The sequence below is a fragment of the Corylus avellana genome, chromosome ca5 (genome assembly GCF_901000735.1).
Source record: "Corylus avellana chromosome ca5, CavTom2PMs-1.0".
Taxonomy (NCBI): Eukaryota; Viridiplantae; Streptophyta; class Magnoliopsida; order Fagales; family Betulaceae; genus Corylus; species Corylus avellana.
In genome coordinates, this window is record NC_081545.1 from 5605177 (window position 1) to 5632907 (window position 27731).

At 34.3% G+C, this 27731-nt stretch overlaps 1 protein-coding gene across 1 annotated transcript; it reads left to right on the forward strand.

Annotated features, from left to right (window-relative positions):
* The first annotated feature begins 4762 nt into the window (after positions 1 to 4762).
* Positions 4763 to 23083, forward strand: LOC132181627 (putative disease resistance protein RGA3). Its single transcript, XM_059594878.1, has 20 exons — positions 4763 to 5150; positions 7080 to 10115; positions 10221 to 10289; positions 10893 to 11418; positions 11785 to 12405; positions 12727 to 12869; positions 13061 to 13737; positions 13827 to 13884; positions 14706 to 14802; positions 15332 to 15455; positions 17186 to 17318; positions 18371 to 18510; positions 18710 to 19083; positions 19229 to 19420; positions 19514 to 19818; positions 20151 to 20358; positions 20458 to 20586; positions 20994 to 21106; positions 22022 to 22077; positions 22805 to 23083. Exons 1-4 carry the CDS (start codon positions 4845 to 4847, stop codon positions 10923 to 10925), a joined length of 3444 nt encoding a protein of 1147 aa, XP_059450861.1. The 5' UTR covers positions 4763 to 4844; the 3' UTR covers positions 10926 to 11418; positions 11785 to 12405; positions 12727 to 12869; positions 13061 to 13737; positions 13827 to 13884; positions 14706 to 14802; positions 15332 to 15455; positions 17186 to 17318; positions 18371 to 18510; positions 18710 to 19083; positions 19229 to 19420; positions 19514 to 19818; positions 20151 to 20358; positions 20458 to 20586; positions 20994 to 21106; positions 22022 to 22077; positions 22805 to 23083.
* The last annotated feature ends 4648 nt before the right edge of the window (positions 23084 to 27731 follow it).

A 27731-nucleotide genomic window follows, 5' to 3' on the forward strand; every position in this document is an offset into this window, starting at 1 on the left:
ATTGATTTACAAGATCAATCAATATCCCTACTTACAAGAAAAATAGGATAGGTGAATCCACTACAAATAAGGTAATCAAATCACAAAGAATTGATACGCAATTGCAATGATTTGATTGTAATCACAAGACCCGACTAAGCCATTGCCAAGACTTCGCTGGCATATTGCCGAGACCCGGTTAGGACTCAGCTAAGACCCCGACATTGTCAAAGAAAAAATAATTGATAGAACAAAAAGCAATTAAAGTAGAATCAAATTTGCAAGAAATTGTGAAAGAAAAATTTAATTATATACACACTCCTTTTTATTCATTCCCATCTTTTAAGAATTATCAATAAAAAGAAGCAAATTTTAAAAAATTGGTTGTTGTTTCTACCCCCACAATTATTTCACCTACTCATGAATTATGTTCACCGATTTCAAAAAATAATGAATTAGAGAAAATTGAGGAGAGTAAGCAAATAGAGGAATTAAGTAATTACAGGGAAACTAGTAAGCCATTGGAAAAATTAAAAAATAACAGGGTAAAGTTCACGTATCCCTCAAACTACCACTTAATTGACAATATCTCTTCAAATTTTGATAATGTCCTCCTAAACTACTAAAACATTGTCAATGTTACTCCAAAGCTAGCAAAAAGATAAAAATGTGCTTATAAATTTCTCAATAAGACAAAAATGTCCCTATAAGTTCGAGAAAAAAATAAAAAATGAATTTTTAATTTTTTTAAATGAAAAATTTTAATTTAAAGAAAAAACAATTTTTTTTAAACGAATATTTTTATTTTTTTAAGACAGAAATTTTTTATTTTAAAAAAAAAAAGATTAAGTTTTTTTAGAAGTTTTAGTATTTTTTGTTTTTATTTTACTAAAGATTGTTTCATCATTGTCATTAAGGAGAATATTAATAATATTTTGATAATTTTGAAAAATATTGTCTTTGATGAGACGTGGTTTTCTTTTTATTTCCATTCAACTCTTCCGGCCCACTCCCGCATTTTTTTCAACATTTCCAGTTCAACTAATAGTGATGTCCCACCACCTCGCGTGGGTTCCATTTTCCAACTAAATATCTCTACATTATCTTTGACACGGCACTCCTTGAACCATTCACACCAATTTCAGTGGCGTGGCTTAAACGTCAAGCAAAGTAGGAATGGGATTTACTTGGAAGACCCAACTGGAATTTCTGAAAATGCATGTCTGATTGAATTCAGTCTTCAAATAATACGAAATTCCACTTCACAAAGATCGAACCAATTTTAAAAAGTGTTTACTTTTTTTTGTTAGCAGATTTATAAGATACCCAGTTCACCGTCCATATTAAACACCTTTGGATCCGACACGGCCACACGGCTTTAACCGTGTTGATGTCACGTACAGCTTCTTGTTTTCCAAGAAAGTGAGAAATTATAATAATAAAATGCACTCAATTGAAAGAAAAATAATTTCTTTCTTGCCAAGAGAAAAAAAGGAAGAATTACATTTGACACGCATATATAGCATAGGTGTCGGTGAATAAATTTTGCAAAAAATTTAATTTGGATAATGAAAAAACATAAAGATACCTAAGTTCACCGTCCTTATAAATATATACCCATCGATAATCGTTGAAATAGTTATACGTCAATACCAATACGGCCTGGCGGATTTGATAAGCAGTGACCTACCCAATGCCTACTACTATTAATGGGGATCTTTTAAATATTAGGTGGCGTAAACAAATTAAAAAAAATAAATATTGCAAAAAAAGGCCCAACACAAAACCCAACAAACAAACTCCACCTTCATTTATCAACCTAATATACCATAGGTTGGAATTTCTTAACTATTGTGCTTAAATTTCAAGAAATTCGGACAAAATTTTGGAGAATTCCCGTTTCATGTAAGAATTGATGAGTTTAGAGTAGGGGTGACAATTCATATTTGCGCGTCAAGTTTAAATCGTGATAAAGTATGTATATAAGATCATGTAAGTCAATCTTAATCCGATTCATTTAATTAAACAGATTAGATTAATTTCTCAATCCTAACATTAACTTCTTAATTTTGTGTTATATTCATATCGAATTCGTAAGTCGTGTCAATTAGAGTGTCACTTGGACATTTGATCCTTTAAAATACTTAATCATGACATCCCTTAGGCGAGAGATCCCTATTATTCTTCACATAGGAAGGTAATTAATTAGATAATAACTTGAAGATTAGTGGCTGCTTTTGGTATGCAGTAAAACTTTTTATAATATTGGTGGTCAATAACCGAAAGTGCATAATATGTAATATATAATTCCTTGTTTAGGAGGTGAAGAAGAAATTAAGAGACGAAGCAACACGTTTTAAGAGACAAACGAACATGGCGACCCCACTCAACCCTAGCTTTATTATTATCCTTCTCTATGCTTTGCCAAATCTTATCTACCAAGGCACAAATTTCCCATACATTTATTGTACCAAGTCCAATCTGTCAAATGGCAAATATTGGATATTTATTTGACTGGCTTACTGTCTCATCACATAAATGCACCTATTTATGTCCAATTTACAAAAAAAAAAAAAAAAAATTAATAACGAATAATGATGCACCAACGACTCCCACGATTTCCAAATCTTTTCCTATACGTTCAACTGATACTGATATGGAATGGACCAACCTCTAACACGGTTTCAACGAAAATGATGCAATTTGTTCTCATGCAGGCAAAAAATGTTATAAGTCATGGTATGGGATGTTAGGACAAATGGTCGACTCAGTTTTTTTCAATAGTAAAGATAAAGTTGAAATAAATTTTATTAAAAATTCATGTGCATCTTACATGTTATTAAAAAAAATGATACACGTCACTTTTAAAAAGTAGGTTGAAGAAAATTCTTCTAATCTAGTTTGGAGAAAAACTTCGTCCTTATAAATATATGAATGAAATTAAAGAGTATGTTAAATTTTTTGAATGGTTAGAGAAAGTTAAAATTGATAATAGAATAAAATTAGACAAATTGAAGTCTGATAAGAAAAAAATAATTGGTAGAACAAAAAGCAATTAAAGTAGAATCAAATTTGCAAGAAATTGTCAAAGAAAAATTTAATTATACACGTACACTCCTTTTTATTCATTCCCATTTTTTAAAAGAAGCAAATTTAAAAAATTTTGGTGTTGTTTCTACCCCCACAATTATTTCACCTACTCATGAATTATGTTCACCGATTTCAAAAATTAATTTAGAGAAAATTGAGGAGAATTTGCATTTAGAGAAAATTTAAGAGAGTAAGCAATTAGAGGGAAACTAAGTAATTAGGAGACGGGGAAACTAATAAGAATTGGAAAAAATTGAAGATCACATTATATTTTGAGAAGGATTTGAAATTGGTCACGCACGAAGAAGACGTTGTTCGCACTTTAATGATATATGTTACAATTCTTCTTGGTATTTTTCTAGTGTTCTCTTATATCTAAATTGATATTATTTTCTAAAGGAACAAAAAAAAAAAAAATATTATCCCATCAGTTCCTCTCGCACTTTAATTATTACTAAATATTTTGTATGAAATTTTGATAGATTTTCAACAAGGAAATTTTGAATGTGGAAGTTTTAATTATTTGATAAATCTTAGATGACCTAAATTGTTATATTTTAGATGGTATAAAGATATTTTATTTCTGCAAAGAGAAATGATAATAGGCACCAATATATAGGTTTTAATTATTTAATTATTTAACGTTTACTTAAAAAAGTTAAAATTTTAAAGAACAAAAATATTTAGACAAACACACAAACCCACACCTATCAATAATTAAAGCAACCACATCTTCCTTCAACGCTCCTACACCTCTGAATGAGATGTGCTACCAACGACAAATGGCCGACTCAGTTTCTTCATTATTCTCTCAAATTTTCAACGTACCTCTTAAATTATGAAAAATTATCAATGATGAAAATACTTTTAATAAAATTAAAAAAAAAAAAAAAAAAAACATATAAAAGTGGCTAAATTTAAAAATATAAAAGAAAGAGCATTAAAAATTTTTGTTTTCTTTTAAATTAATTTTCTTTTTTAATTTATAGGACTATTTTTGTCTTCTTGAGAAATCTTTTTTTTGTTTTATTTTTTTTCCCTGTGAGTACTTGATAAATCAGTTCTCTTCAATATCTTTCAAACTTTAATTAATTAGGACAAAAATTGTACCTTTTGAATTACAAAAATTGTTAATTAATGTTTCCCCGTGATGAAATTGCCCTTAATAAAATAAAACCATTTTTTTTTTCAGAAAAAAAAAATTATAACTAAAATTATAAGAAAAAAAAAGGGTAGCCAAATTTTAAAATATGAAAAAAAAAACAATAAAAAGAATTTGTTTTTTTTTTTATTATTATTATTTTGAATTTATAAGAATATTTTTATCTTATTAAAAAGTTTGTAGAGTTATTTTTTTATTTTTTTGGTATTTTGGAGAAGATATTATTTGAATTAAAAGTTTAGAAGAAACATTGTAAATTCCGTAATAACTTAATTATAATATATCAAAATTTCTTTGTTAATGAAATACATTTTTTTTTTTTTTTTTTAATGAAATACTTTCTTATGCATGCATATAAGACCACACAGCTATGAGCTACCCATTATTGATCATGACCTTTAGAAATTGATTCCGCGAGACAATAAGAAGATTTAAGAAGTGAAATATGAGCCGCACATGCATGGCCACATCATATCTAATGGACTCCTTTTAAAGTTTGAACGTCAAGTCAATAATGCACCTCTGAATCATCAATAATATATCCCATACACCTCTGCATCATCAATAATTCCCTCAAGATCGGTTTACTTGACTCACCACCCACAACCCACAAATGGCTGAAATAGTTCTCTACGACACTGCTGGGAGCATCATTAGGAGTTTGAGCTCTCTTGCTCTCCAAGAGATTGGAGTGTTATGGGGTTTCAAAAATGAGCTTCGAAAGCTCGGGGACACCGTTTCCACCATCCAAGCTGTGCTTTTGGACTCGGAGGAGAAGCAGGCCCATAACCATGCGATCAAAGATTGGCTTCGAAAGCTCAAGGATGCCATGTACGACGCCGATGACTTGCTGGATGACTACTCCACTCAACTTCTACGCCGACAACTGATGACACGGGATAAGAAGATGGCAAAACAAGTAAATTCTTTATTAATGTGCACATGATGTTGTCTGTCACTAAAGCATTCCCAGACCTGCATACAAATATTTATCACAACACAAGCCAAAGCAAATATATATCATTTTACGTAGTTTAAAATTTCTCAACAACAACAACAATTTGTTCATTATAATGTTAAAACCCAACTATTGAACGGTATGGAAATTCTAATCTCAAGATAATTTCATCATAAACCCAATTATTGCTTTGATATATATATATAAAAGCAATAATCACTTAAATTGACATGCATTTAGAAGTGGCAAAGAGTACAAATTACCTCGATAGTCAATACTGTACTAAAAGTTAGGCGACAACTATTAAAACCTAATGAATAGTAAGGTTTAGCGAAATTATCCCTATACTAGGCACGTAAATTGTGATTAAAATTCGTTCCTAAGTTACTTGACCTTTCAAACCTTCCCTCTATTATTAGAGATGTTTTATTCTTAGAAATAAGTTAAAAACTTAACCCTAAAGTTTCTTTTCTTTTCTCTTTATTAAAAAATATTTTTAATGTTTATTTCTTTTTTGTACCTTGGTCCGAACATAAAGTTTTCTTTTTCCTTAAAATGTATCATATTCTAGGAGCTCATTCTATTAATATTTTCATAACTTTTGAATAAATAAACGAAAGTAGGGTTAATCTTGAAATTTCACTAAAAAAGTGGTTTAGTTTTCTTCCAAAATTCTCAAAATTGTTTTTATGGGGGCTTGGGTAAGAAATGGCCCATTTGAACCTCCTCCTAACTAGGTAAACCAGATAAGGCCCACAACTCACTAAATGGACCTAAATTAGAACACTACACTTTGGTCACTTGGCCCATTGGCCCACAACACATATATCTAAGGTTTTTAACTTGACGAAATTTGGATCAAATAACCACCTAACATGCCATGGACTGAAAGTTTAATTTCCAGATTTAACCCAAAGCTCTTCTTGATGCCATATATGAGAAATTACTTATTTTCTTGATATAAGTCTTAACACCGCTTGAGGCCGTTGAGGGTTATGTTTAGAAGTTTTTTACCACTCAAATAAGCCATTGAAAAGAGGTTTTTGGCTATAAAAGTTTCTGGTTTTTGGCTTTTGGTATTAGATCCTATGTCTATTTCATGAATGAACATCATTATAAACGTCATTTTTAAAAGGACAATATTTTCTTCCAAAAAGATCAACACATCTTGTACACATAGACTTAAAATTGCTTTCTGGTTATAAACTATCATCTTACAAAATTATGAATGGAACATTAAATTATGCCCATCATTAGGGATAAGACTATGCCATGGATTAGTCCATTAGGTTAAGAAATTAATTATCTCTTATAATCTCTTTTAGGGTCTTTGATCCAATTTTTATTAAGTTCACTAGGGCCAATAACATTGGTTCATATATCTAAAGCCCAAGACATTGGGCTAAAACTCATACTAACTTATATCAAATATGGGACGTTACAGTAACAATGTCTTAATGTATCATTTTGACATATATAGATGCTTTTATATTCCATTGTTTTGTCTGTTTTCTTTATCCTTACAACTGCTATAAATAGAGTCTTACAAAAAACAGTCTCATTTGTAAGAGTACTAACCATATGCAAAAAATGTACGGCTAATTAAGTTGCGACATCTTTCCAAGGAGCAAATGGCATCTAGAAAAAGTCACATAAATTATCGGCCCCCATTATAAACCCAACTATTCAATGGTAAGGGAATTCTAAAACTATCACCGTGAACGGATTGGAATGGATGGTTGTAAATAAAACAACCAAAAAAAAAAAACTCTAACTTAAACTTACAACAATTACAAACATGACCTTCATATTTTCCTTAATTACACATATAGCCCAAAAAATGTTGAACTTTTCGCAATGGACCGTACTAAATATTTGGGAGTATTACAGGTACGCATCTTCTTTTCCAAATCGAACCAGCTTGTATATGGCTTTAAAATGGGTCATAGGATCAAGGCAGTTAGGGCAAGACTGGATGAAATTGCAATTGATAGGATCAAATTTGGCTTCAATGAGCACACCACAGCGACACAGTTTGAGCATGTGAAAAGACAAGATACACACTCATTTGTACATGGGGAAGATGTCATTGGGAGAGAGGATGATAAGGAGTCTATTAAAAAGCTGTTATTCGATCCCAATATGAATGAGAAGAATGTTTCCATAATTCCCATAGTTGGGATTGGTGGACAAGGAAAGACCACGCTTGCGCAGTATGTGTACAATGACGAGGAGGTTCGAAGACATTTTGACTTGAGGATGTGGGCATGTGTCTCTGATCCTTTTGACGTGAAAACTATCATTGTAAAGCTTATAGAATCTGCGACTAAGGAGAGACCTAAAAGCCTTGAGATGGATCCATTGCAAAGTGAGCTTCGAGCAAAAATTGATGGGAAGCGATATTTACTTGTTTTAGACGATGTGTGGAATGAGAATCATGGTACATGGTCCAACTTGGAAAAGTTGTTAGTGGGTGGCCTAAGAGGAAGCAAAGTTTTGATTACTACACGTAGCGAAAAGATTGCAGAGATTACAGGTACAATTTCACCATATCCTTTGAGAGGTTTATCTGAAAGCAGTTCTTGGAATTTATTTAAGAAAATGGCATTTAAAAACGGGGAAGAGCCAAATAATCCAAAGCTAGTAGAAATTGGAAGGGAGATCATACAAAAGTGTGCACAAGTTCCTCTTGCTATAAGGAGCATTGGGAGTCTATTATATTTCAAAAATTCGGAAGATGATTGGTTGTACTTTAAAAACCATGATCTTTACAAAATAACTCAACAAGAAAATGATATTTTTCCAATACTTAAGTTGAGTTATGATCATCTCCCATCACACTTAAAGCAATGTTTTGCCTTTTGTTCATTGTTTCCAAAAGATTATGAAATTGAAATGAAGGTGTTGATTCAGTTATGGATAGCTCAAGGCTTTCTTCATTCATCATATGGAAATAGACATCTTGAAGATATTGGTCATGAATATTTTATGGATTTGCTTTGGAGGTCGTTTTTCCAAGACGTACAAAGAGATATAGTTGGTGAAATAGGAAAGTGCAAAATGCATGACCTTATTCACGATCTTGCACAGTCAGTAGCAGGTGAGGAGTGCACAATTTTATATCCAGATAGAGAAAAAGTAGATGGAAGAACTCGTCATGTGGCATTTCATTCTTCAGATTCATTACCAGATATTCCTGCTCTTTTGCCCAAGCCTAACAAAATAAGAACACTTCTTCTACGCATTCCAATACTTCCAGGACTTGATGATGTATTTAACTGGAACAATTCAGTACTTGAGTTGAATAAGCCAGTCTTTAATACACTTATTTCAAGTTTTAAATGCTTGCGTGCTTTGAATTTGAGTCGGTCGAATATTCAAAAAGTGCCGAATTCCATTGGAAAGTTAGAGCATTTAAGATTTCTAGATCTGTCTAGGAATGAAGATATCAAACTACTCCCTGCTTCTATAACTAAATTGCAGAATTTGCAAACACTAAGACTTGAGTTTTGTCGTGGGCTTAAAGAATTGCCAGAAGAGACTGGAAACTTAATCAGCCTTAGGCATCTTGGGCTAGAAGGGTGTGATAGCTTGACTCATATGCCTCATGGACTGGGAAAATTGATTACTCTCCAAACATTGTCGCTATACATTTTAGGGAAGAAAAAAAGTTTTCTTTCCAAGCCAAAGGGTGGGCTAGGGGAGCTGGATGGTTTAGATGAGTTGAGAGGAGACTTATTAATCAAGGGTTTAGAGCACTCGAGATATTCTCCATCAAAAGCAAAGGCTGCAAACTTGGAGAGGAAGCAACATCTTCAATGGCTGATGTTAGAGTGGGACCCAGAACCTAGTGATGAAAGTGATAAGGCAATTGCAAATGATGAACAACTATTGCAAAACCTTCGGCCGCACCTAAATTTGAAATTATTATCTATAGCTGGGTATGCAGGTGTGAGGTTATCTAGTTGGGTGTCCTCGCTCTCAAATTTGACTTCTATTATAATATCTGATTGTAAATGGCTTCAACATATCCCACCATTGGACCGATTCCCTTTTCTCGAGCGTCTTTTTCTTACTAACTTAAATGAGTTGGAGTACATAAGCAATGATGGTAGTGACGTGTCCTCTTCTCCCCTCAAATTTCTCGCACTTGCTAATTTGCCAAAGTTGAGGGGATGGCTAAAGACGAGGGAAACAGATCATCTTCCATTATTCCCTTCATTTCCTTCCCTTTCTTTTTTAAGTATACAGAATTGCCCTATGATGTCTCTAACAACACCCTCCTCTCCCTCTCCCCTTTCCGATCTCTCCAAATTGAAGTATCTTTATCTTCTGGAATTAGAGCAACTTGAATATCTACCACTAGAGTGGCTGCAGAACCTCACTTCTCTTGAGACCCTAGGGATTTTCGATTGTCGTAAAATGAGAATATCAATTTCTCCACTCTTTCAACATCTCACCTCACTTGAAAATCTGACTATTCTTCGCTGCAAAGAACTTACCAGCAATGAGAATGAAGATGGCGCACATGGCCTTGGACCTACAAGATTTGGTCATCTATCTATCATTGGTGTTCCAAATTTGGTTTCTCTCCCAAGAGAGCTTAGAGATGTTACCACTCTGCAAGGGCTTCAAATTATGGTTTGCCCTAGTTTGGTGTCTTTACCGGAGTGGATAAGCGATCTCACTTCACTTCAGGAGCTTGAAGTCGTAAATTGTCCGAAGTTAATATCACTGCCCGAAGGTATGCGCCGCCTCACCTCTTTACATCATTTGACAATTGCAGAGTGTCCTTGCTTGGAGGAAAGATGTGAACAAGGAACGGGAGAGGATTGGCCAAAGATTGCTCATGTCCCAAACTTTCGTAAAGGCGGCGATGGTAATCTCAAAGAATGGATAGCAAGCCGAATTCGCCAATATCTTGAGGTTTTTAAGTCACCAATTAGACAATAATTTTTCTTCTTCTTGTTGTTCCTCTTTATTTTACTCTGTCAGGCTTTTGATATATATCTTATTTGATTTCATATGCAGGAAGCATCTACTTTCCCGTATGGACGCTTCTTGAGACAATCAGATTTGAGCAAAGCTCGAATACTTACAGTATTTTTTCCTATCTTTTACTTCAATGGCATTTCCAGTATTGTTTTCTTCTTTCAGTTTTTCAACATTTCTTTCATTTCCATTTGAAATTTAAATTCTATAAAAGGTAGCATCACGTATTAGGTAAAAGACTTATAATTAATAGATGAGGGAAGTCAATCCCATCCCAAATTTTCACAAAAATTTAATACAAATTTGCATTACTGTGTTAGGATTTTCTCAGTGTTAAATGTAGATTCTGTTGAACGAATGGATAAAATTTACATTTTTATTATTTTCATTGAAAATGTTTGGGTTATAGTTGAATTTATTATTTTGTTTTTTGATCGAAAGCAGCAATTTATGAAATGGGTTGTGGGAACCATGTGGATATTTCTACAATCTGTTTGGATAAGACAAATCCATTTCTTCAAAGAGACTTGGTATAATTGAGTTTCTCTCTTTTATCTAATGGTGGAATTGTATTAGTGATACGTATACCAATGTTAAATGTCAAATGCTATTCCTTCTTCCTTATTTCACTTGCAGAAACAATTGAAGCAATTGAAGCATTTCTGATTTATGATTTTAGAGAATTTCTGATTTATCGGATTTCATATGCAGATACAATTGAAGCTCTGGCATACATGGATTTAAGATTTGGAGCCAACTCGAAACTTTTTCACTCTGCAGCTAAGCATTAAGTTGAGAAGTCCGGAATTTGAGATGGAAAAATTAAGAAAAATCTATATGATTCCTGGAATATCATCTTAAGGCTTGGTCTTTTAATTATCTTCTCAAAGATCATAAGGTGCTGAAAGCTGAAGCAGTAGATATTAGCCTTGGAGTGGATCTGGAGGCGTTTGTGAAAAGGGTGCTCCATGTCAATTGCCGAAAAAGAGACAATTCCTCTTATACGTGCTGGCCTGTAACTTTTATTTGTCTTTGCCCCTGGTCCCATGTTCCATTTCCTCTTGCCTTGGAATTGTGCCCTTTTCACTTAACTCACTCCTTCCTTGATCGAAAAAATATCATTTCACAACAGAGGCCAAGAAGGGAGCTTTAAAATGAAGCTCTTCTTTTTTTCCCTTTTGAAGGAAACCCTGGGAAAGAGGTGGGGAGCTGGGAGTTGGGCTCAAGAGTTGTTTGGGTATTTTCCCGGATTTCTATATGATTTTTAAAATGTGTTTGATGGCTTTGTTTGGATTAGAAGCACGATCTTGTTATTTAAATCTGGACATGCACAACTAGTGTTTGAATATTAGGGGTTATTATCCATTTTGTTAATGTAGAATATTTGGGTATCTTATGATTATTGGGTAGATTTAAGATTTATTCTTATACTCTGAATGCATGATACCTTATGTTCGTTGATGAGATAATATGTATTGGAAATCTATTTATATTTTTATGCCTTCCTCTGTTATTTGATGAACAAGAAAAATGGGAACTTTGTGATTTTGAATGGAGTATGTGATAGTTACATAATTTTGAAAAAAATTGACATAAATTGCAGGTCTGTCAGCTTGAGCAGCAACTGTTTGATCATGTTTTCCCATCTTCTTCAGAGGATGTTTCAAGTTTGGCTCCATTGATTAGTCCTCTGTTTATTGATCAAATATTCTCCTCTTTTTCCATGTGGTGCCATGGTTGAGGCTTATTCAATAGAAAGTATAATTTGTAATACAGTGGGGATCAATCAGAGTTTTCATGGCTATGATCTAGTTAGCTTAACCAACTTCAATTTCATGTGCTTTTTGTAACTTTACAAAGTTGAACTGAAGTTTGTGACTTTGTTCTGCAGCTTGATGTGATATTGCAACTCAGATACAAGTGAAGGAAGATGGATCTAAGAGGAGGTTTGCTACTTATGATTAAGTTGTCCTTTAGCTTATAATTTGTTCTTCATTTTTATGTTTCTCTTGTGGACCGAAGAGGAGGTCATACTTTGAATGAAGTTCGATAATTGTTTGCAAAGAATGGGTGCATTGATCTATTGTTTTATTATGCATTTTTCTCTCCAATTTACAGCTTACTTTATATAGAGACAGCTGATAGACCTGGATTACTGGTAGAAATCATCAATATTATTGCTGATTTCAACATTGATGTGGAATCAGCAGAGAGTGACGCAGAAGTATGCTTTCTCTCTCTCTCTCTCTCTCCCGCTCTCTCTATGTGTTTAAAAATCCTCTGTTTAAATGCCAGTGATCGGTATTGGATAAAAGACTTATGATAGACCAGGGAAGTCAAACCCATCCCAAATTTTCATAGAAACTCAATAAATTTTTTGCATAACTTTTAGTATTCTCATAATCAAATGCATATTTAGAGATATTCTTTTTATTATTATTGTTACTGGAGTCATTGTTGATGGATTGATTTTACCTTTTTACTGTTTTCATTGGAAAATTGAGTTATTGTTCAGTTTATTATTTGGTTTTTTGATGGTCAGCAGAGACTTGCATAAAAAATCATCAATTGATGAAGTGGATGTGAGAATCATTGGGGGATTTCTACAATATTCTGGGATATGTCAGCCTCACTTGTACTCAAACCAATGGAAACTATATAGAGCACTTTCATGATGAGGAAGATTGGGTGAGTAAATGGTGCAAGCATGCTGAGCCTGTGAAAGGGGACATTCAATTAACCATATTATTTTGAATTTTTAAATACTATTCTGCCTACAATTTGTTGAGCAACTTTTATTAGCATTTAGAACTTAAAAGACATGATCAAAAATCCTAGCTGTCATTAAATGCCACCTAACAAGTATTTTGCATTTTCAGGTTTCTTCCACTTGCTTGAAAGCATTTTAATCTCGAAAGGCAGTGAGAATGCTTGCTTGTCTTCAAGTGAAATCAGTTGTTTTGCTGACTGGAATTGAAGATCATGTTAGCCATCCACTCTGTTTATGTGTCTCTTGTTAGTGCAGTGCTCATATTGATCTCAATTGTTGTAAAATGCGAATATCCATGTCTCCCCTCTTTCAACATCTCACCTCACGTGAAAATCTGTCTATTCTTCGCTGCAAGGAACTTATCAGCAATGAGAATGAAGATGGCACAGGATGCCTTGGACCTACAAGATTTGGTCATCTATCTATAATAGATGTTCCAAATTGGTTTCTCTCCCAAGAGAGCTTAGAGATGTTACCACTCTCCAAGGGCTTCAAATTATGTACTATCCTAGTTTGGCATCTTTGCCAGAGTGGATAGGCGATCTCACTTCACTTTAGGAGCTTGGAATCGTAAATTGTCCGAATTTAATATCACTGCCCGAAGGTATGCACCGCCTCACCTCTTTACGTCGTTTGATAATTGCGAAGTGCCCTCGCTTGGAGGAAAGATATGAACAAAGAATGGGAGAGGATTGGCCAAAGATTGCTCACGTTCCAAACTTTCAAAATGGCGGAGATGGTAATCGTATAGAGTGGAACGCAAGCCAAACTTGCCAAATTTATCAGGTTTTTAATTCTTCAATTAGACAGTAATTTTCTTCTTCGTTTTACTCTATGAGGCTTTTGATATATATCATATTTGATTTCATATGCAGGAACAATTGAAGGTTTTACGTATAGACGCTTCTTCGAACCTTGCCGACAATCAGATTTGTACAAAGCTCTAACTTTTACATTTTGTTTCCTAACTTTCACTTCAATGGCATTTCCAGTATTGTTTTCTTTTCCTTTTTTAAATATTTCTTGTGTTTCCATTTGCAATTTAATTTCTACGAACGGTAGCATCATGTATTAGGTAAAAGACTTATAATAGATCAGGGAAGTCAACCCCATCCCAAATTTTGACAAAAATTTAATACAAATTTTGCATTACTGTGTTAGGATTTTCTCAGTGTCAAATGTATATTTTGTTGAATGAATGGATGAAATTTACCTTTCAGATGAAAAAAAAGAAAAAGAAAAAAAAAGAAAAGCAAAATCTACTAGAACTTGATTTTTCTCTCCAAACTGCGTTGAGGATCAATGTGACGCCTCTTTTGCTTTGTTGATCTCTTAAAAGGCATCTCGATATTGTGGTTGGAAAACCAAACCTGGAAACTACAATACTCCTGGAATAGCATATTCAGGATTGGGCTTGTAGTGATCAATCAAATTGTTCCATTGGTTTCCATGCTTCCACTTCCACCTCCACTTGCCTTGAGATCGTGCTGTTTTCACTCAACTCACTCCTTACTCAAAAAGTCTCATTTCACAACTGAGGCCAAGAAAGGAGGAGTCTAAAGTGAAAGCTATTTTTTTCTTTTTTTCTTTTTTCTTAAAGGAAACCCTGGGAAAGAGGTAGAGCTGGAAGTGGTGCCCCCTCAATAATCATTTGGGCATTTATCCAGATTTCTATATTTGTTTTTTAAAATGTGTTTGATAGCTTTGTTTGGATTAGAAGCACAATGTTGATTTTATTTTATCTGATTATGCAGGAAGCAACAGGAGCTTTGAATATATTACAACAGAGCTTTGAATACTAACATAGAGATACTTTCAGATCTGCATATCACCCACTAATTTCATTTTTCTGTAAGTTGTCTTGTTTTCCTCATTATATCATCTTCTCCATATATGTGAATTCTGAACTTTTCAATTCAGCAAAAAGAAACCTATAAAATTGCATGCAATTACTTTTTATCTTTATAAATAATTGGTATATATCTTGAACATTATGATTTATGACAGTACGTCAACTTCTTTTTTTCTAAAATTTTCCATGGTATTAATTAACACTTGACAAAAGAGTCAAAAGACAACGGTTGTACAGTTGAACTTTCAGCATTACTTTGTACCCCTTCAATTGTTCTGTTAACACATGGCCTTAGTTGTTGCATTTCCTGATTGATGTAACACTTCCCTTTCACGTGAGACTTCAATTTTTCCTTAATAGGTGAGACTTGACACATGGCCTTGCATCATCAATAAGCTTAACAGTGGAGATGAGCGAAAGCAAATTGAAACGCTTGATAGTCTATCCTCAAAAATTTGCACAATATTGCTTATTCAACATGTAAAAGGATTCCCAGGTATAATATTAGCTTTCCCTTTCCTTGTGCAGGCCGAGCAGAATGAGCTTCGTGATGAGAAGTAGAGGCTCAAGGCTGGCAAAGAGAAGTTGGAGGAGCAAGTGAAAGCAATGAGTGCTCAACCAGGCTCCCTGCCTCATCCCTCTGCAATGTTGGGTACATTTTCTGCACAAGCTGATGCCTTTCATTGGTTGTCTCAACATGGCAATTCATGGCACCTGCTGTAGTTGACACATCACAGGATCATGTATTACGCCCTCCAGTTGCTTAAAATTGAATACACCCAGGGTTTGGTTTATGCTACTTGCAAGGCAATGGTGTTTCTTTTATTATGTTTTTTATGTAATTTTTTTTCAACTACTTCTGTGTTGGTATCTTAGGGTCAGAGATGTAAATAGGTGCAACATCTATGCATAGACAGTATAGTGACTAGAACTTCTTGTGGATTTCTGCTCATCTTGTGTACAATAAAATATGCAAATGCTTTGAAATTTAAGTTGTTGAAAGGAAGTGGGTACATGTCTTTAACAAATGCTTTTGATCATCATCTCTGAATTAGTGGCAACCTTTGCTGGGTTTGAGCTTTTTGAGCGTCAGGTTATTTTCCCTTACTTCCAGTAATTTGTTTTTTGAATATCCTAAATACCCACCCTCAACTACTCATCTGAGGCATGAGGGCATCGACATTACCTGCATTTGTAAGCGGCAAATGATTCTCAAACTTTCAAAATTTCAGTTTCACTGTTTCAAATTGTTTCAAAAATTACGCAGTAACGAAGAAGACAATACACAGTTGCAAACGATGCTGTTTAAACAGCTCTTGAATTATATATACAAAACGCTCCGTTTCAATTAATCCCCATGAGTTGTGTTTTGTTTTTTAATGAAAAAATGCTTCGTAATCCGTACCTAAGAGTTGAGTTGCGTGAGAGCCTCTCCAGCAACAATAGCTAAAATGACTAGTGAAAAAGTACAAATTTTCATTTTACCCATTGCTTTTTCTATAGTCACTTAACAAATTCTCTATTCTACTATCTATTTTAATTAAATATTAGAGAAATAATAGGTATACTAACTCTTTTACTAACAGAGGCTTATTAAATTAATGTGTAACTCATTCAATGGTAGTTGTTACATTTTTGTTGAAGATCTAGTTGAAGAGGTTCGAGTGGATTCGGTTGAAGGAATAATAGAGGATGATGCAGGACAATCCAAAGGCGAGTCAGATGGCGATGGAGGGCGCATTGTATTTGTAGGAGTGGATTCTTGCGCTTGCGTTGGTGAGTTAGATTTTGCAAGTAAGGGCGGAACTACATGCAAGCCCCATGTTTCCCCAAATTTTTTAAAAAATTCCCTTAGAATTTAAAAAGAAAAAATAGAATATGCCCCCCCAAATATTTTTATTTTGTACTTTTGCCCTCAAACTATAATTGCTAGCTCCGCCCCTATTTGCTAGTGAAAACAACATTGAACATTGCAAGTGAAACCTTACATGTTGCTTTTCTTTCAAGTGAATGCTCACTTCAAATGTTTTATTGTTTGGTCTTTGGAGTTGGTTTTAGTATAGAGAAGATATGGCAAATGACAGACTTATGATAGACCAGGAAGTCAATCCAATCCGTAATTTTGATAAAAAAAAATAAAAAATAAAAAAATCAATATGAATTTTGCATTACCCTGTTTTGAATTTTCTAGTGTCAAATGTAGATCAGATTGTGTTAAACGATTTGGACGAACTATATATTTTCATTATTATTGCTATTGGGGCCTAATTGCTAGCTGGTTCGTTCAAGGATGGAACTTATACTTGTACTATTTAATTTCATTGGTAATTTTGAGTTATTGTTGAGTTTATTATTTGATTTTTTTGATGGACGCATGCTTAGGAGACAGCAATTCATGAAATGGGTTGTGGGAATCATGTGCGGATTACTGGAATCTGTTTGGATAAGACAGCCTTAATTCTTCAAAGAGACCGAGTATGGCCGGCTAAGAAGGCAGACGCAAACAAGGGACTTGGTATATGTTTCTCTCTTTTATCTGATGTGTATAGCAATAGTATATGCCAATGCTATTCCTTCTTCCTCAGTAACTTCTGAGGGTTTTGAGATTTAGAAGAGCTTCTGATTTCATGTGCAGAACCAATTGAAGCACTATTTAAGATTTGGAGCCAATTCTAAATTAACTTCTTCACTCTGCAACAATGCAATAAATTGAGAAGCTGGGAATTAGATATCGTTACTTTCATCAGTACAATTTTTCATTCCACATTTGATTTCTTCACAACAGTGCTTGATTTCTTAGTCCAATTAACTACTCCAAGAATATGACGTCTCTGCTGCTTTGTTGATTTTTCCAAAGGTATATCGCTATTGTGGTTGGAAAATCAAATTTGATGCCTTGATGGAGTTAGATAAGGCTATAGCTCAGTTTAAGTAGTCTACCGGATTTTAGTTTTATAGAAATTAATTGCGTCTTCTTTGGCTGTTCTCTTAACTTGGACGTGAAGAAACAAAAAAATATTTGAATGATGTTACCAAGGCCTCTGCTTCTATCCATGACCAAACAGAGTTTACTCAAATCAAAAGGTAAAAAAGGGTACCTGTTTTTGCTTAGAAACTGTGTCAAGCAAGCCCAAAAATCCAGGATCATGGTCAACCTCTTACTTTCTTTATAAAGAGTATTTAACTTAATTGATGTGAATAAATTATACAAATTAATTTTCAAAAATATATATATATATATATACCTTTATTTCTACAAGTAAACATAGTAAAACTAATTTTATTCTTTTCATAATTCCTCCTTCTCCTCTTTTCCTTCACAACTCCTACTCTTTATAATCTATTGATCTCTCATCTCACTCTTTGCTCTACTACCACTCTATTACATTTTCTTTCTATACCTACTCTTATCTGATAGACCAGGAAAGTCTTTCCCATCCCATTTTTATTATTATTGTTGTCTAACTGCAACTCTCTCTGTTCATTGAATGATTTTACCTTTTTACTGTTTTCATTGGAAAATTTTTAGTTATTGTTGAGTTTATTATTTGGCTTTTTGATGGTCAGAGAGATATGCATAGAAAAGCATCAATTCATGAAATGGATGTTCATTGGGCGATTTATGCAATTTGCTCAGATGTGTCAGCCTCACTTGTACACAAAACAATGGACAATATACAGAGGACTTCCATGATGAGGAAGATTGGGTGAGTAAATGTTGTAAGCATGACAATGAGCTGAGTCTGTGAAAAGGGGACATTCAATTAACGATATTTTTTGCATTTTTAAGTAGTATTCTGCCTACAATTTGTTGAGCACCTTTTATCAGCATTTGGAACTTGAAAGACATGATCAAGAATCCTAGCTGTCCTTAAAAGTCATCTAACATGTATTTTGCATCCATAGGTTCTTTCACTTGCTTGAAAGCATTTTTACCCCAAAAGACAGTGAGAACTTCTGTATTGAAGCTTATTTATGATGCCCTTGAAATTGATTGAATGCTTCTTACCATGGTTGGTAAGACCACTTAGTGACGAAGAAGCGAGGTGTTTTCTTCAGAATACGAATATGCCAGGTTCATTATCAGTTATTAATAATTTAAGCTAATGGTTGTTCGAAAAGCGTGTGATTTGCTTGTTATCTGTTCTACTTGTAGAGCTCTCTGATGCAGCTCTTGATTCCGATTCTACACCGGTCATACTCTTTTTCTGGCCGGGTCTACAAGGAATGCTTACTTGTCTTCAAGTGTAATTGGTTGCTTGACTGGAACTGAATATCATGTTAGCCAACCACTCTGTTTATGTATTTATTGTTAGTGCTGCCTTTCCATATATTCTTTGGAATTTATTTTCATGGTTTTGTTATATATAAATAGGCTTTTCAGTGTGTTGAAGATTCAGATTTTTTTTTTTTTTAATGTGCTAGAAATTTAAAATATTAGGCACTGATGCCTATGAAAGCCTGGATCATAGTAATCTCACTTTCAAGGCTGGATGGAATGAGATACTTGAATGTTGGAGCAACAACTGGTGAAATTTCAAATTATGAAGATTTACTTGAATGTTCTCTGCTGATTGCTCTGGCAAGTTATTTACATGCAGATTCTGCCATGATAAAGTCAGTGAAATTTAATGGTTATGTAAGTTCGCCCTTATATTGTTTGCTTGATTGTACATAGATAATATCTTTAGTTTCAATATTTATTTGCAGGGAAGCTACAGCTGAAATATTGTGTATGCAGTGCTTGAAAATTCAGCCTGTTGGACCAGTTTGCTCAATTCCTTCCTGTGGTAGACTATTGATAGCAGAGTACTATTGGTTCTCTCCTTTGCCTGTTGCCTTGAACTGGCTAAGCTATTGAGTCTTGTTACTGACTTGTTTGAAATAGGCACAAGAAGAAGAAGAAGATGGCAGAAAGATGTGCCTCCCTTTTGGTATTCCAGAATGTACTATGAAATGGGTGAAGCTATCATAAGTGTGGGTTGTGCGGATCCTTTGATAGCAGTCTACTTAAGGTTGATTCCTGTTCCTACATAGTAATTTAGTAAATAACTATTTCTTAAGGAAAGATAGCATGGATGATACAAATATTCTCCAAAAGTTTCTTGATGAAAAAAGTAAACTAATTCACTTGAGCAACAAGTAAGTAAAATAGCATTACTCTTTAGACAGCTATTAGTGTGTAACAAAAAGAAAAAGAAAAAACAAAGGAAAATGCAAGTATGCTTACTTTAATCTCTTTTCTTCTTGCAAAGATTGTTATATGCACAGTTATATTTTACTAGTGGGTGTTTGGACTGTATTGCTTTCTCTTGTATTGTGTTTTTAATGAAGATTTTAACTTCAGAAAATGAAGATGCAGGGTTATTATGCATACCATAGTAAGAGAGAAGGAGGATTCTATCCTGGTGCCTAGAAGGCCGGCCAAAACAGACAAGGCTGCCATTTTGAGTGATGCTATGTGACTAATGTGAGTGGTGACCCAGTTACAAAGTGAAGCCCAGAAGCTAAATGAATTAAATGAGGATTTGAAAATGAAGATTAAAGAATTGAAGGTGGGATTTTTTCAGAGTAACAACTTTCTTTTATATGTTTGGAGGATGTACTTCATTTAGAAACTGCTGCTTCATCTGCATTTCCCTTTTCTTGTGCAGGCTGAGAAGAATAAGCTTCGTGATGAGAAGTAGAGGCTCAAGGCGGACACAGAGAAGTTGGATTTGAAGTATCGATGCTTCTTCAGACCTTTCTGACAATCAGATTTGTGCAAAGCTCTAATATTTCCTGTATTGTTTCCAATCTTTCACTTCATTGGGATTTCCAGTATTGTTTTCTTTTTAAATTTTTTCTTGCATTTCTGTTTGAAATATAAATTCTGCAAGTGGTAGCATTACGTAAAAGACTTATAATAGATCAGGGAAGTCAATCCCATCCCAAATTTTTACAAAACTTCAATATAAATTTTGCACTACTCTGTTACGATTTTATCAATATCAAATGTAGATCATATTGCACAATTTGGGAACGCTCTTTTCATTATTATTGTTGTTGGAGCCTAACTGCAAGTAGTTCCATCAATGGATGAAATTTAAACTTTTATTATTTTCATTTGAAATTTTTGAGTTATTGTTGAATTTATTATTTGGTTTTTTTATTGAAAGCAGCAATTCATGAAATTGGTTATGGGAATCAGGTGGAAATTTCTACAATCTGTTTGGATATGACAATCTCACTTCTTCCAAGTGACTAATTTTGACTGGTTATACCCACTTATTTCTAAGAAGGAAGAGACAAACAAGAGACTTGGTATAACTTTCTCTCTTTTTTTTTTTTTTTTTTGATAGTGGAATTTATTTCAGAATATGCTGCATCTTTGACTTCTTTAGGCATAGAATATAGAAACACCTATACCAGTGTTAAAATGTCAATGATATTTTGGAGAATTTCTGATTTTCACTCTAAGGGATTTGATATTTTGAAGAATTTCTGATTTTCAATTATATGCTGAAACAATTAAAGCACTGACATACATGGATTTAAGATTTGAAACACTTTGCAATAAGTTGACAAGTCGGTAAATAGATCGTATATTGTCCTGTGTTCCTCTTCATCTTGCTTTTTAAGAATTGAAAGTAAATATTGATTTCACATTAATATGCAAGTTTAATAGTTCAATTTTACCACAACTGGATTCTTTGAGGGCACTAAATGAAACATGTGTTTATTGGATTTTGTTGAGTTTAAACACATGGGTGGAAAAGAATTTAAGTTTCATACTAAAAAGATTAGACAAGTATGAATGGTTAATGTAACACAATTAAACCCAATGACAATAATTTTTTTTTATTTTAAATTACAACTTAAAGGAATTCCAATTGCATAATGGTGTGCTCATCTGCACAGCAGGCTTTCCATTGAAAGATTTTTCTTGCATGCAAACTAATTAGTAGTCTTATTCAATTATTCTACCGTATTCCTTTCTCATAAAACTATTATATCTGAGCAAGTCCACCTGGCATCTCAAAACTGTTTTGTTGACCAAATGTTCCTCATTTTCCTTGTTGTGCCATGGCTGAGGCTTATTCAGTTGAAAGTATAATTAGTAATACATTGGGAATCAGAGTTTTCATGGCTATGAGCTAGTTAGCTCAACCAACTTCAATTTCATGCGTTTTGGTGACTTTACAAGGTCGAACTGAAGTTTGTGATTTTGTTCTGCAGCTTGATATTGATATTGTAACTCATATACAAGTCAAGGAAGATGGACCAAAGAGGAGGTTTGCTACTTGTGATTAAGTTGTCTTTTAGCATTATAATTTGTTTTTTATTTTTATTTTTTTATTTTAATGTTTCTCTTGTGGTTCTACTTCTACCTTTGCACGAACCAACCTATTGGGAGGTCATACTCTGAATGAGTTTAATACTCGTTTGCAAAGAATGGGTTCATTGATCTATCATCTTATTTTTCGTTTTTTTTCTGCAATTTATAGCTTACTTTATATAGAGACGGCAGATAGACCTGGATTACTAGTAGAAATCCTCAAAATTATTGTTGATATCAACATTGTTGTAGAATCAGCAGAGATTGACGTAGAAGTATGGTCTCTCTCTCTCTGTAAATTGTACTAAATCATTCTTGAGCTATAAAATTCTCTGTTTAAATGCCAGTGACTCGATCCCTTCTAGTTACCTTCAAAACGACTGTTTATCAATAATGTTTAGTAGAAAAGTAGAACTGGATCAAGCTTGTTTGTCAAGTAAAACTTCTCCCATGCAATGTGTTTTTAAATTTAAAAAACGAGCATATATTTCCCATTGCTGTTTTGTGACTTGGTAATCTAGGCAGCTCATAAGAGCTTATAGTTGTGCATTTTCTGTATAATGTAGTTTCCTTGTGCATATCTTTCTCATTTTTGATATGCTGCTCAACTTCTTTAATGAATTCTTAACAGGTACTTGGAAACTGTTGTTAACAAATGTCTCTACTCCTTTTTTTCTTTTTAGGTTGATCTACGGGGGATCTCCCTTTGAGACAAAGGAGTACTGCTTTCTCTTTTGCAGCAATTAGCCTGTGATATCAATAACGATCTACCCTAAAAAACTTGTTTGGATGATAGATGTGGCTAATGTCATAATCCCAATAGATCTGATGATTGCAATGCATGTGCGGCCCATATTTGACCAAGTCTGTAACATACTCAACCATCAATGTAGCTAGCCTACAATTACTAGTGTTGAGCTCACAATTGTTCAGCTTCTATTGCATGTCATGAATTCCATGCTCATCGTGACTTGTAAATGACTCTACTTTCTTTAAATCGTGCAAATTACATTAAGCCACGCTGTTAATGTATTGTGAAGGTTGTGCAAATCTCACTGGGGAGGGGTCCCAACTGAGTAGAGTCAAAATTATCATTAGGATTAGTGAAATCGGCTAGGTTCTTTGGATTTATTTCGTAGCTTCCCTTTGTTACCTTGTCCAAAGTTTTCTACTGAAATGAAATTTTGCATTTTGTATTCCATTTATTTTCCAATCTATTTTACTATGTTAATATGTTATATGATTTTGTTCTATGCTCTGTCCTAGTCAATTTAGCTGAGGTTTTTTTTTTCTTTTCCCTTCTTCGTTTTGTTTTGTTCTTCTATGTTAATTAATAAGTGGGATTTGGATAATTGATTAAAAAAAAAAAAATTAAACAGTAATTGGTAAAGGGGAAAAAAAAAAAAAAAAAAAAAGCCATAGCAATTTATTTCTAAAAAAAAATTATTAGAACACTTAACATCAGTGACGATTGTGTATAGTTGTCCCTAATGATATGCATATAATCATCAATGACAAGACGTTGCTGCTGAAAGGATTATTATTAGCGAAAACCTTATGTCGAAATCTGGCTTTATGACTCTGCTGATGGCAACAACAACGGTGTCACCAATTAATCAGCTGAGTCCGGTGATGGCGACACTTGGCTCTGTGCATGGTTATCTGCATTTTCCATTTTGTTTAATTTCTGATGGCATTGTTTTGCATTAGATTTGTTTTGTTTTTTGGTTGGCAGTTGGTACAATCTTTGGTGATGAGTGGATTTACAGAGTTATTCCTGCAATTTGATTCTAGAGCTTAATATTTAGGAAGAATGAGTTAGAAGTTGAAGTTATGATGACTCTCTTAAGAAACCTCATATGAGACTCATAATAGTCTTGATAAACACCAATATCAGAGCAACCAAAACAATTGTCTCATAGCCTTGATGAACACCTATATGAGGCTCCCAGCCATAACACTTCGAATTGGGAACGTGGATACATGATACTTGAGCCAGTGTGTGGCAGAAGTCCAGGGACTACGATCGATCACCATCAACATTTTCTATTCCTTAGTTGATTGGGTTTGGTTGTTACTTCGTGAAGGCAACATGCGTGGCAATGATAGCCATTAATTTGTTCTGTAACCAAAGGTTGTTCTGTAACCATTCAAAGTACAGTTTCTACTGCAACATTGTCTTCCAAAGGTTGCTCTGTAACCAATATGCGTGGCGAGTAATTGTTTTACTAGAATTCGTAACTGAACAAGCAATATGCCTGTCAGCGGGAAAGAAGCAGGATTTTGCTTTTTATTCCGACCTATCTTTCTAATCAAAATAATTCGCGGTAGGAAATCTGAGGTTCATAAGTCTCCAAAACACTATGTTTGAGAATTAACTTTTGCATGCCTTATTGCACTTCAAACGTGGGTTTAAATAGAATTAGTTTCTTCCATTAGCTGTGGAAGCGTAGTGGAATTTTCCCTGGTGTAACGGTAACGTTATTGCAGAAGGCTTCAACTCATCCTAGAGCTCACGTCTTTAATTAAGTTCTTTGGGTTAAAGAATCTACAAGAGAGTAGACAAAGGTTCTACAATCCACAATGTATAAATCAAAAATGTCGGAGAAAATGAGAATTCAAGACAGTTTGATGTTGAAGCTCAAATTAAAGCCATAAAACAAGTAGCTACTCCTACTGCAACTGAATTTTTGAGCGAGCACGAGCCGATATATTTAACAGGTGAGGCACCAAACATGAAATATTTAATTTACATCGAAGGTAAATTGATGAAGTTAAAATTCGAATTTAAGACCTTTAGTTTTAATACCTTACAAAATTACTATTTTTAAAAAAAATTTAATCAAATAAAAAAAATGAATCATTTAATATATAATGATCAGCTATAACATTGTCAAGGCTGCGCTCGTAAAAGGTCGTGTCATTGTCGGCAAAGACTTATCACTTGGGTTCAAATAATGTGATCAAAGGATTGAATGGCCTCATAAAGCAGAGGTCACTAGTTTGAATCTCCCTCTCCTCTTGTGTAGACATCTCAAAAGATTGAATGGCTGAAAATTGAAATAAGGCATGCCCTCATGCCTTATTTCAAGTTTTGGTCTATGGTTTCCATTCCTCTCTGCCCCATGCCCTCATGCCCTCATGCCCCCACTCACCCTTATAAATTAAGTGAAACTTTTTTTTTCCCTTTTGAAGGAAACCCTGGGGAAGAGGTAGAGCTGAAAGTGGTGCCCCCTCAAGAGTCATTTGGGTATTTATCCAAATTTCTATATGTTTTTAAAAATTTGTTTAATAGCTTCGTTTGGATTAGAAGCACGATCTTGATATTTAAATCTAGAGATGCACACATTAATAGTGAAATTGGCCACAATACAAGCAAAAGTCAAAGACATGAATCATTTTTAAGGCATATAAACATGCAAAATAACATATGTTAACACCCTGAAATTTTGAAATTGCTGAGAGACACACCTCTAAATTCAACCACCCTTTATTAAGATGAGCTTGTCTAGTGTAAACCACCTTAATTTTCTTTGATGCTCGATTTATGGGGTTGGTGTAACATCCCACCCCAATGACACACAATATTGTCCGCTTTTAGCTCCCCTCGAACCAGACTTCCCAGGAGGTCACCCATCCTAGTACTACTCCAGCAGAAGCACGTTTAACTGCGGAGTTCTGATGGGATCATGACCATCACGGCTTTAAAACGCGTTGTTGTCATTAAGGGTGTAGTATACATTTAAGCATATCCCCATCTTCATACTCAGGTGATGTGGGATGTCACAATCACCCATCTTCATACTCAGGCGATGTGGGACATCACAATCACCCCTTCTTAGGACCTAGCGTCCTCGCTAGCGACCCTCATGGGATTTGCCCATTCTTGGCGTCCCCCCCAACGAGCGCCCGCTAGCGACCTTCATGGGCTTGTGCACGCTCCCCCCATCTCAGGCTGGGCAATGGCTCTGATACCATTTGTAACATCTTACCCCAATGACACACAATATTGTCCGCTTTTGGCTTCCTTCAAACCAGACTTCCTAGGAAGTCACCCATCCTGGTACTACTCCAGTAGAAGCACGCTTAACTGCGGAGTTCTGATGGGATCATGGCCATCACGGCTTTAAAACGCGTTGTTGTCATTAAGGATGTAGTCTACATTTAAGCACATCCCCATCTCCATACCCAGGCGATGTGGGACGTCACAATTAGGTCAGATTATGACTTAATCACACTTGAGGGAGTGTTGCAGTTCTTACTGCATAGGTCCTCATGTGCAGCTCTCAGTGAGTAAATGCTAATATAATCACGCCCAAATAAAATAGCAACAGTTAATCTCTCACACTTACCTTTTTTTAATTAGAAAAAAAAAAAATTAAAAAGAAAATGAGCTTGTCTAAGTGTCATGGCTTTGTGCGGGCAAAGGTATATGTAGACAGAGTAGCACTATTTCAAACAACACAGCCCCTTGCAAATTTCTCATTTAATAGTTCAATTATTCCACAACTGGATTCTTTGAGGGCACTAAATGCAACATGTGTTTATTGTATTCTGTTGAGTTAAAACACATGGGTGGAAAAGAATTTAAGTTTCATATTAAAAAGATTAGACAAGTATGAATGGTTAATGTAACACAATTAAACCCAATTACAATAATTTTTTTTTTTTTTTTTTTAATTACAACTTGAAAGGAATTCCAATTGCATAATGGTGTGCTCATTTGCACAGCGGGCTTTCCATTGAAAGATTTTTCTTGGATGCAAACTAATTGGCAGTCTTACTCAATTATTCTACCGTATGCCTTTCTCATTTTCCTTCTTGTGCCATGGCTGAGGCTTATTTAGTAGAAAGTATAATTTGTAATACATTGGGAATCAGAGTTTTCATGGCTATGATCTAGTTAGCTCAACCAACTTCAATTTCATGTGTTTTCGGTAACTTTACAGGTTTGAACTGAAGTTTGTGATTTTGTTATGCAGCTTGATCTTGATATTGCAACTCAGATACAAGTGAAGGAAGATGGACATAAGAGAAGGTTCGCTACTTGTGATTAAGTTGTCTTTTAGCATTGTAATTTGTTGTTCATTTTTATGTTTCTCTTGTGGTTCTACCTTCGCAGGATCCAACCTGTTGGGTGGTCATATTCTGAATGAAGTTTGATACTTGTTTGCAAAGAATGGTTGCATTAATCTACCATCTTATTATGTATTTTTCTCTCCAATTTACAGCTTACTTTGTATAGAGACAGCAGATAGACCTAGATTACTGGTAGAAATCATCAAAATTATTGCTGATATCAACGTTGATGTGGAATCAGCAGAGATTAACGCAGAAGTATTCTCTCTCTGTGTTTAAATTGAACCAAATCATCCTTGAGCTATAAAAATCCCCTGTTTAAATTGTGTGCTTCAAGATTTGATTTATGGTTCATTGCATTTTGTGAGGCTTTTGGACCAGATGCCAGTGACTCGAATATCCCTTCTAGCTACCTTGAAAACGATTAGTTATCAATAATGTTTAGTAAAAAAGCAAAACTAGATCAAGCTTGTTTGTCAAGTAAACCTTTTCCTATGCAATGTATTTTTAAATTTTAAAAATGAGCACATA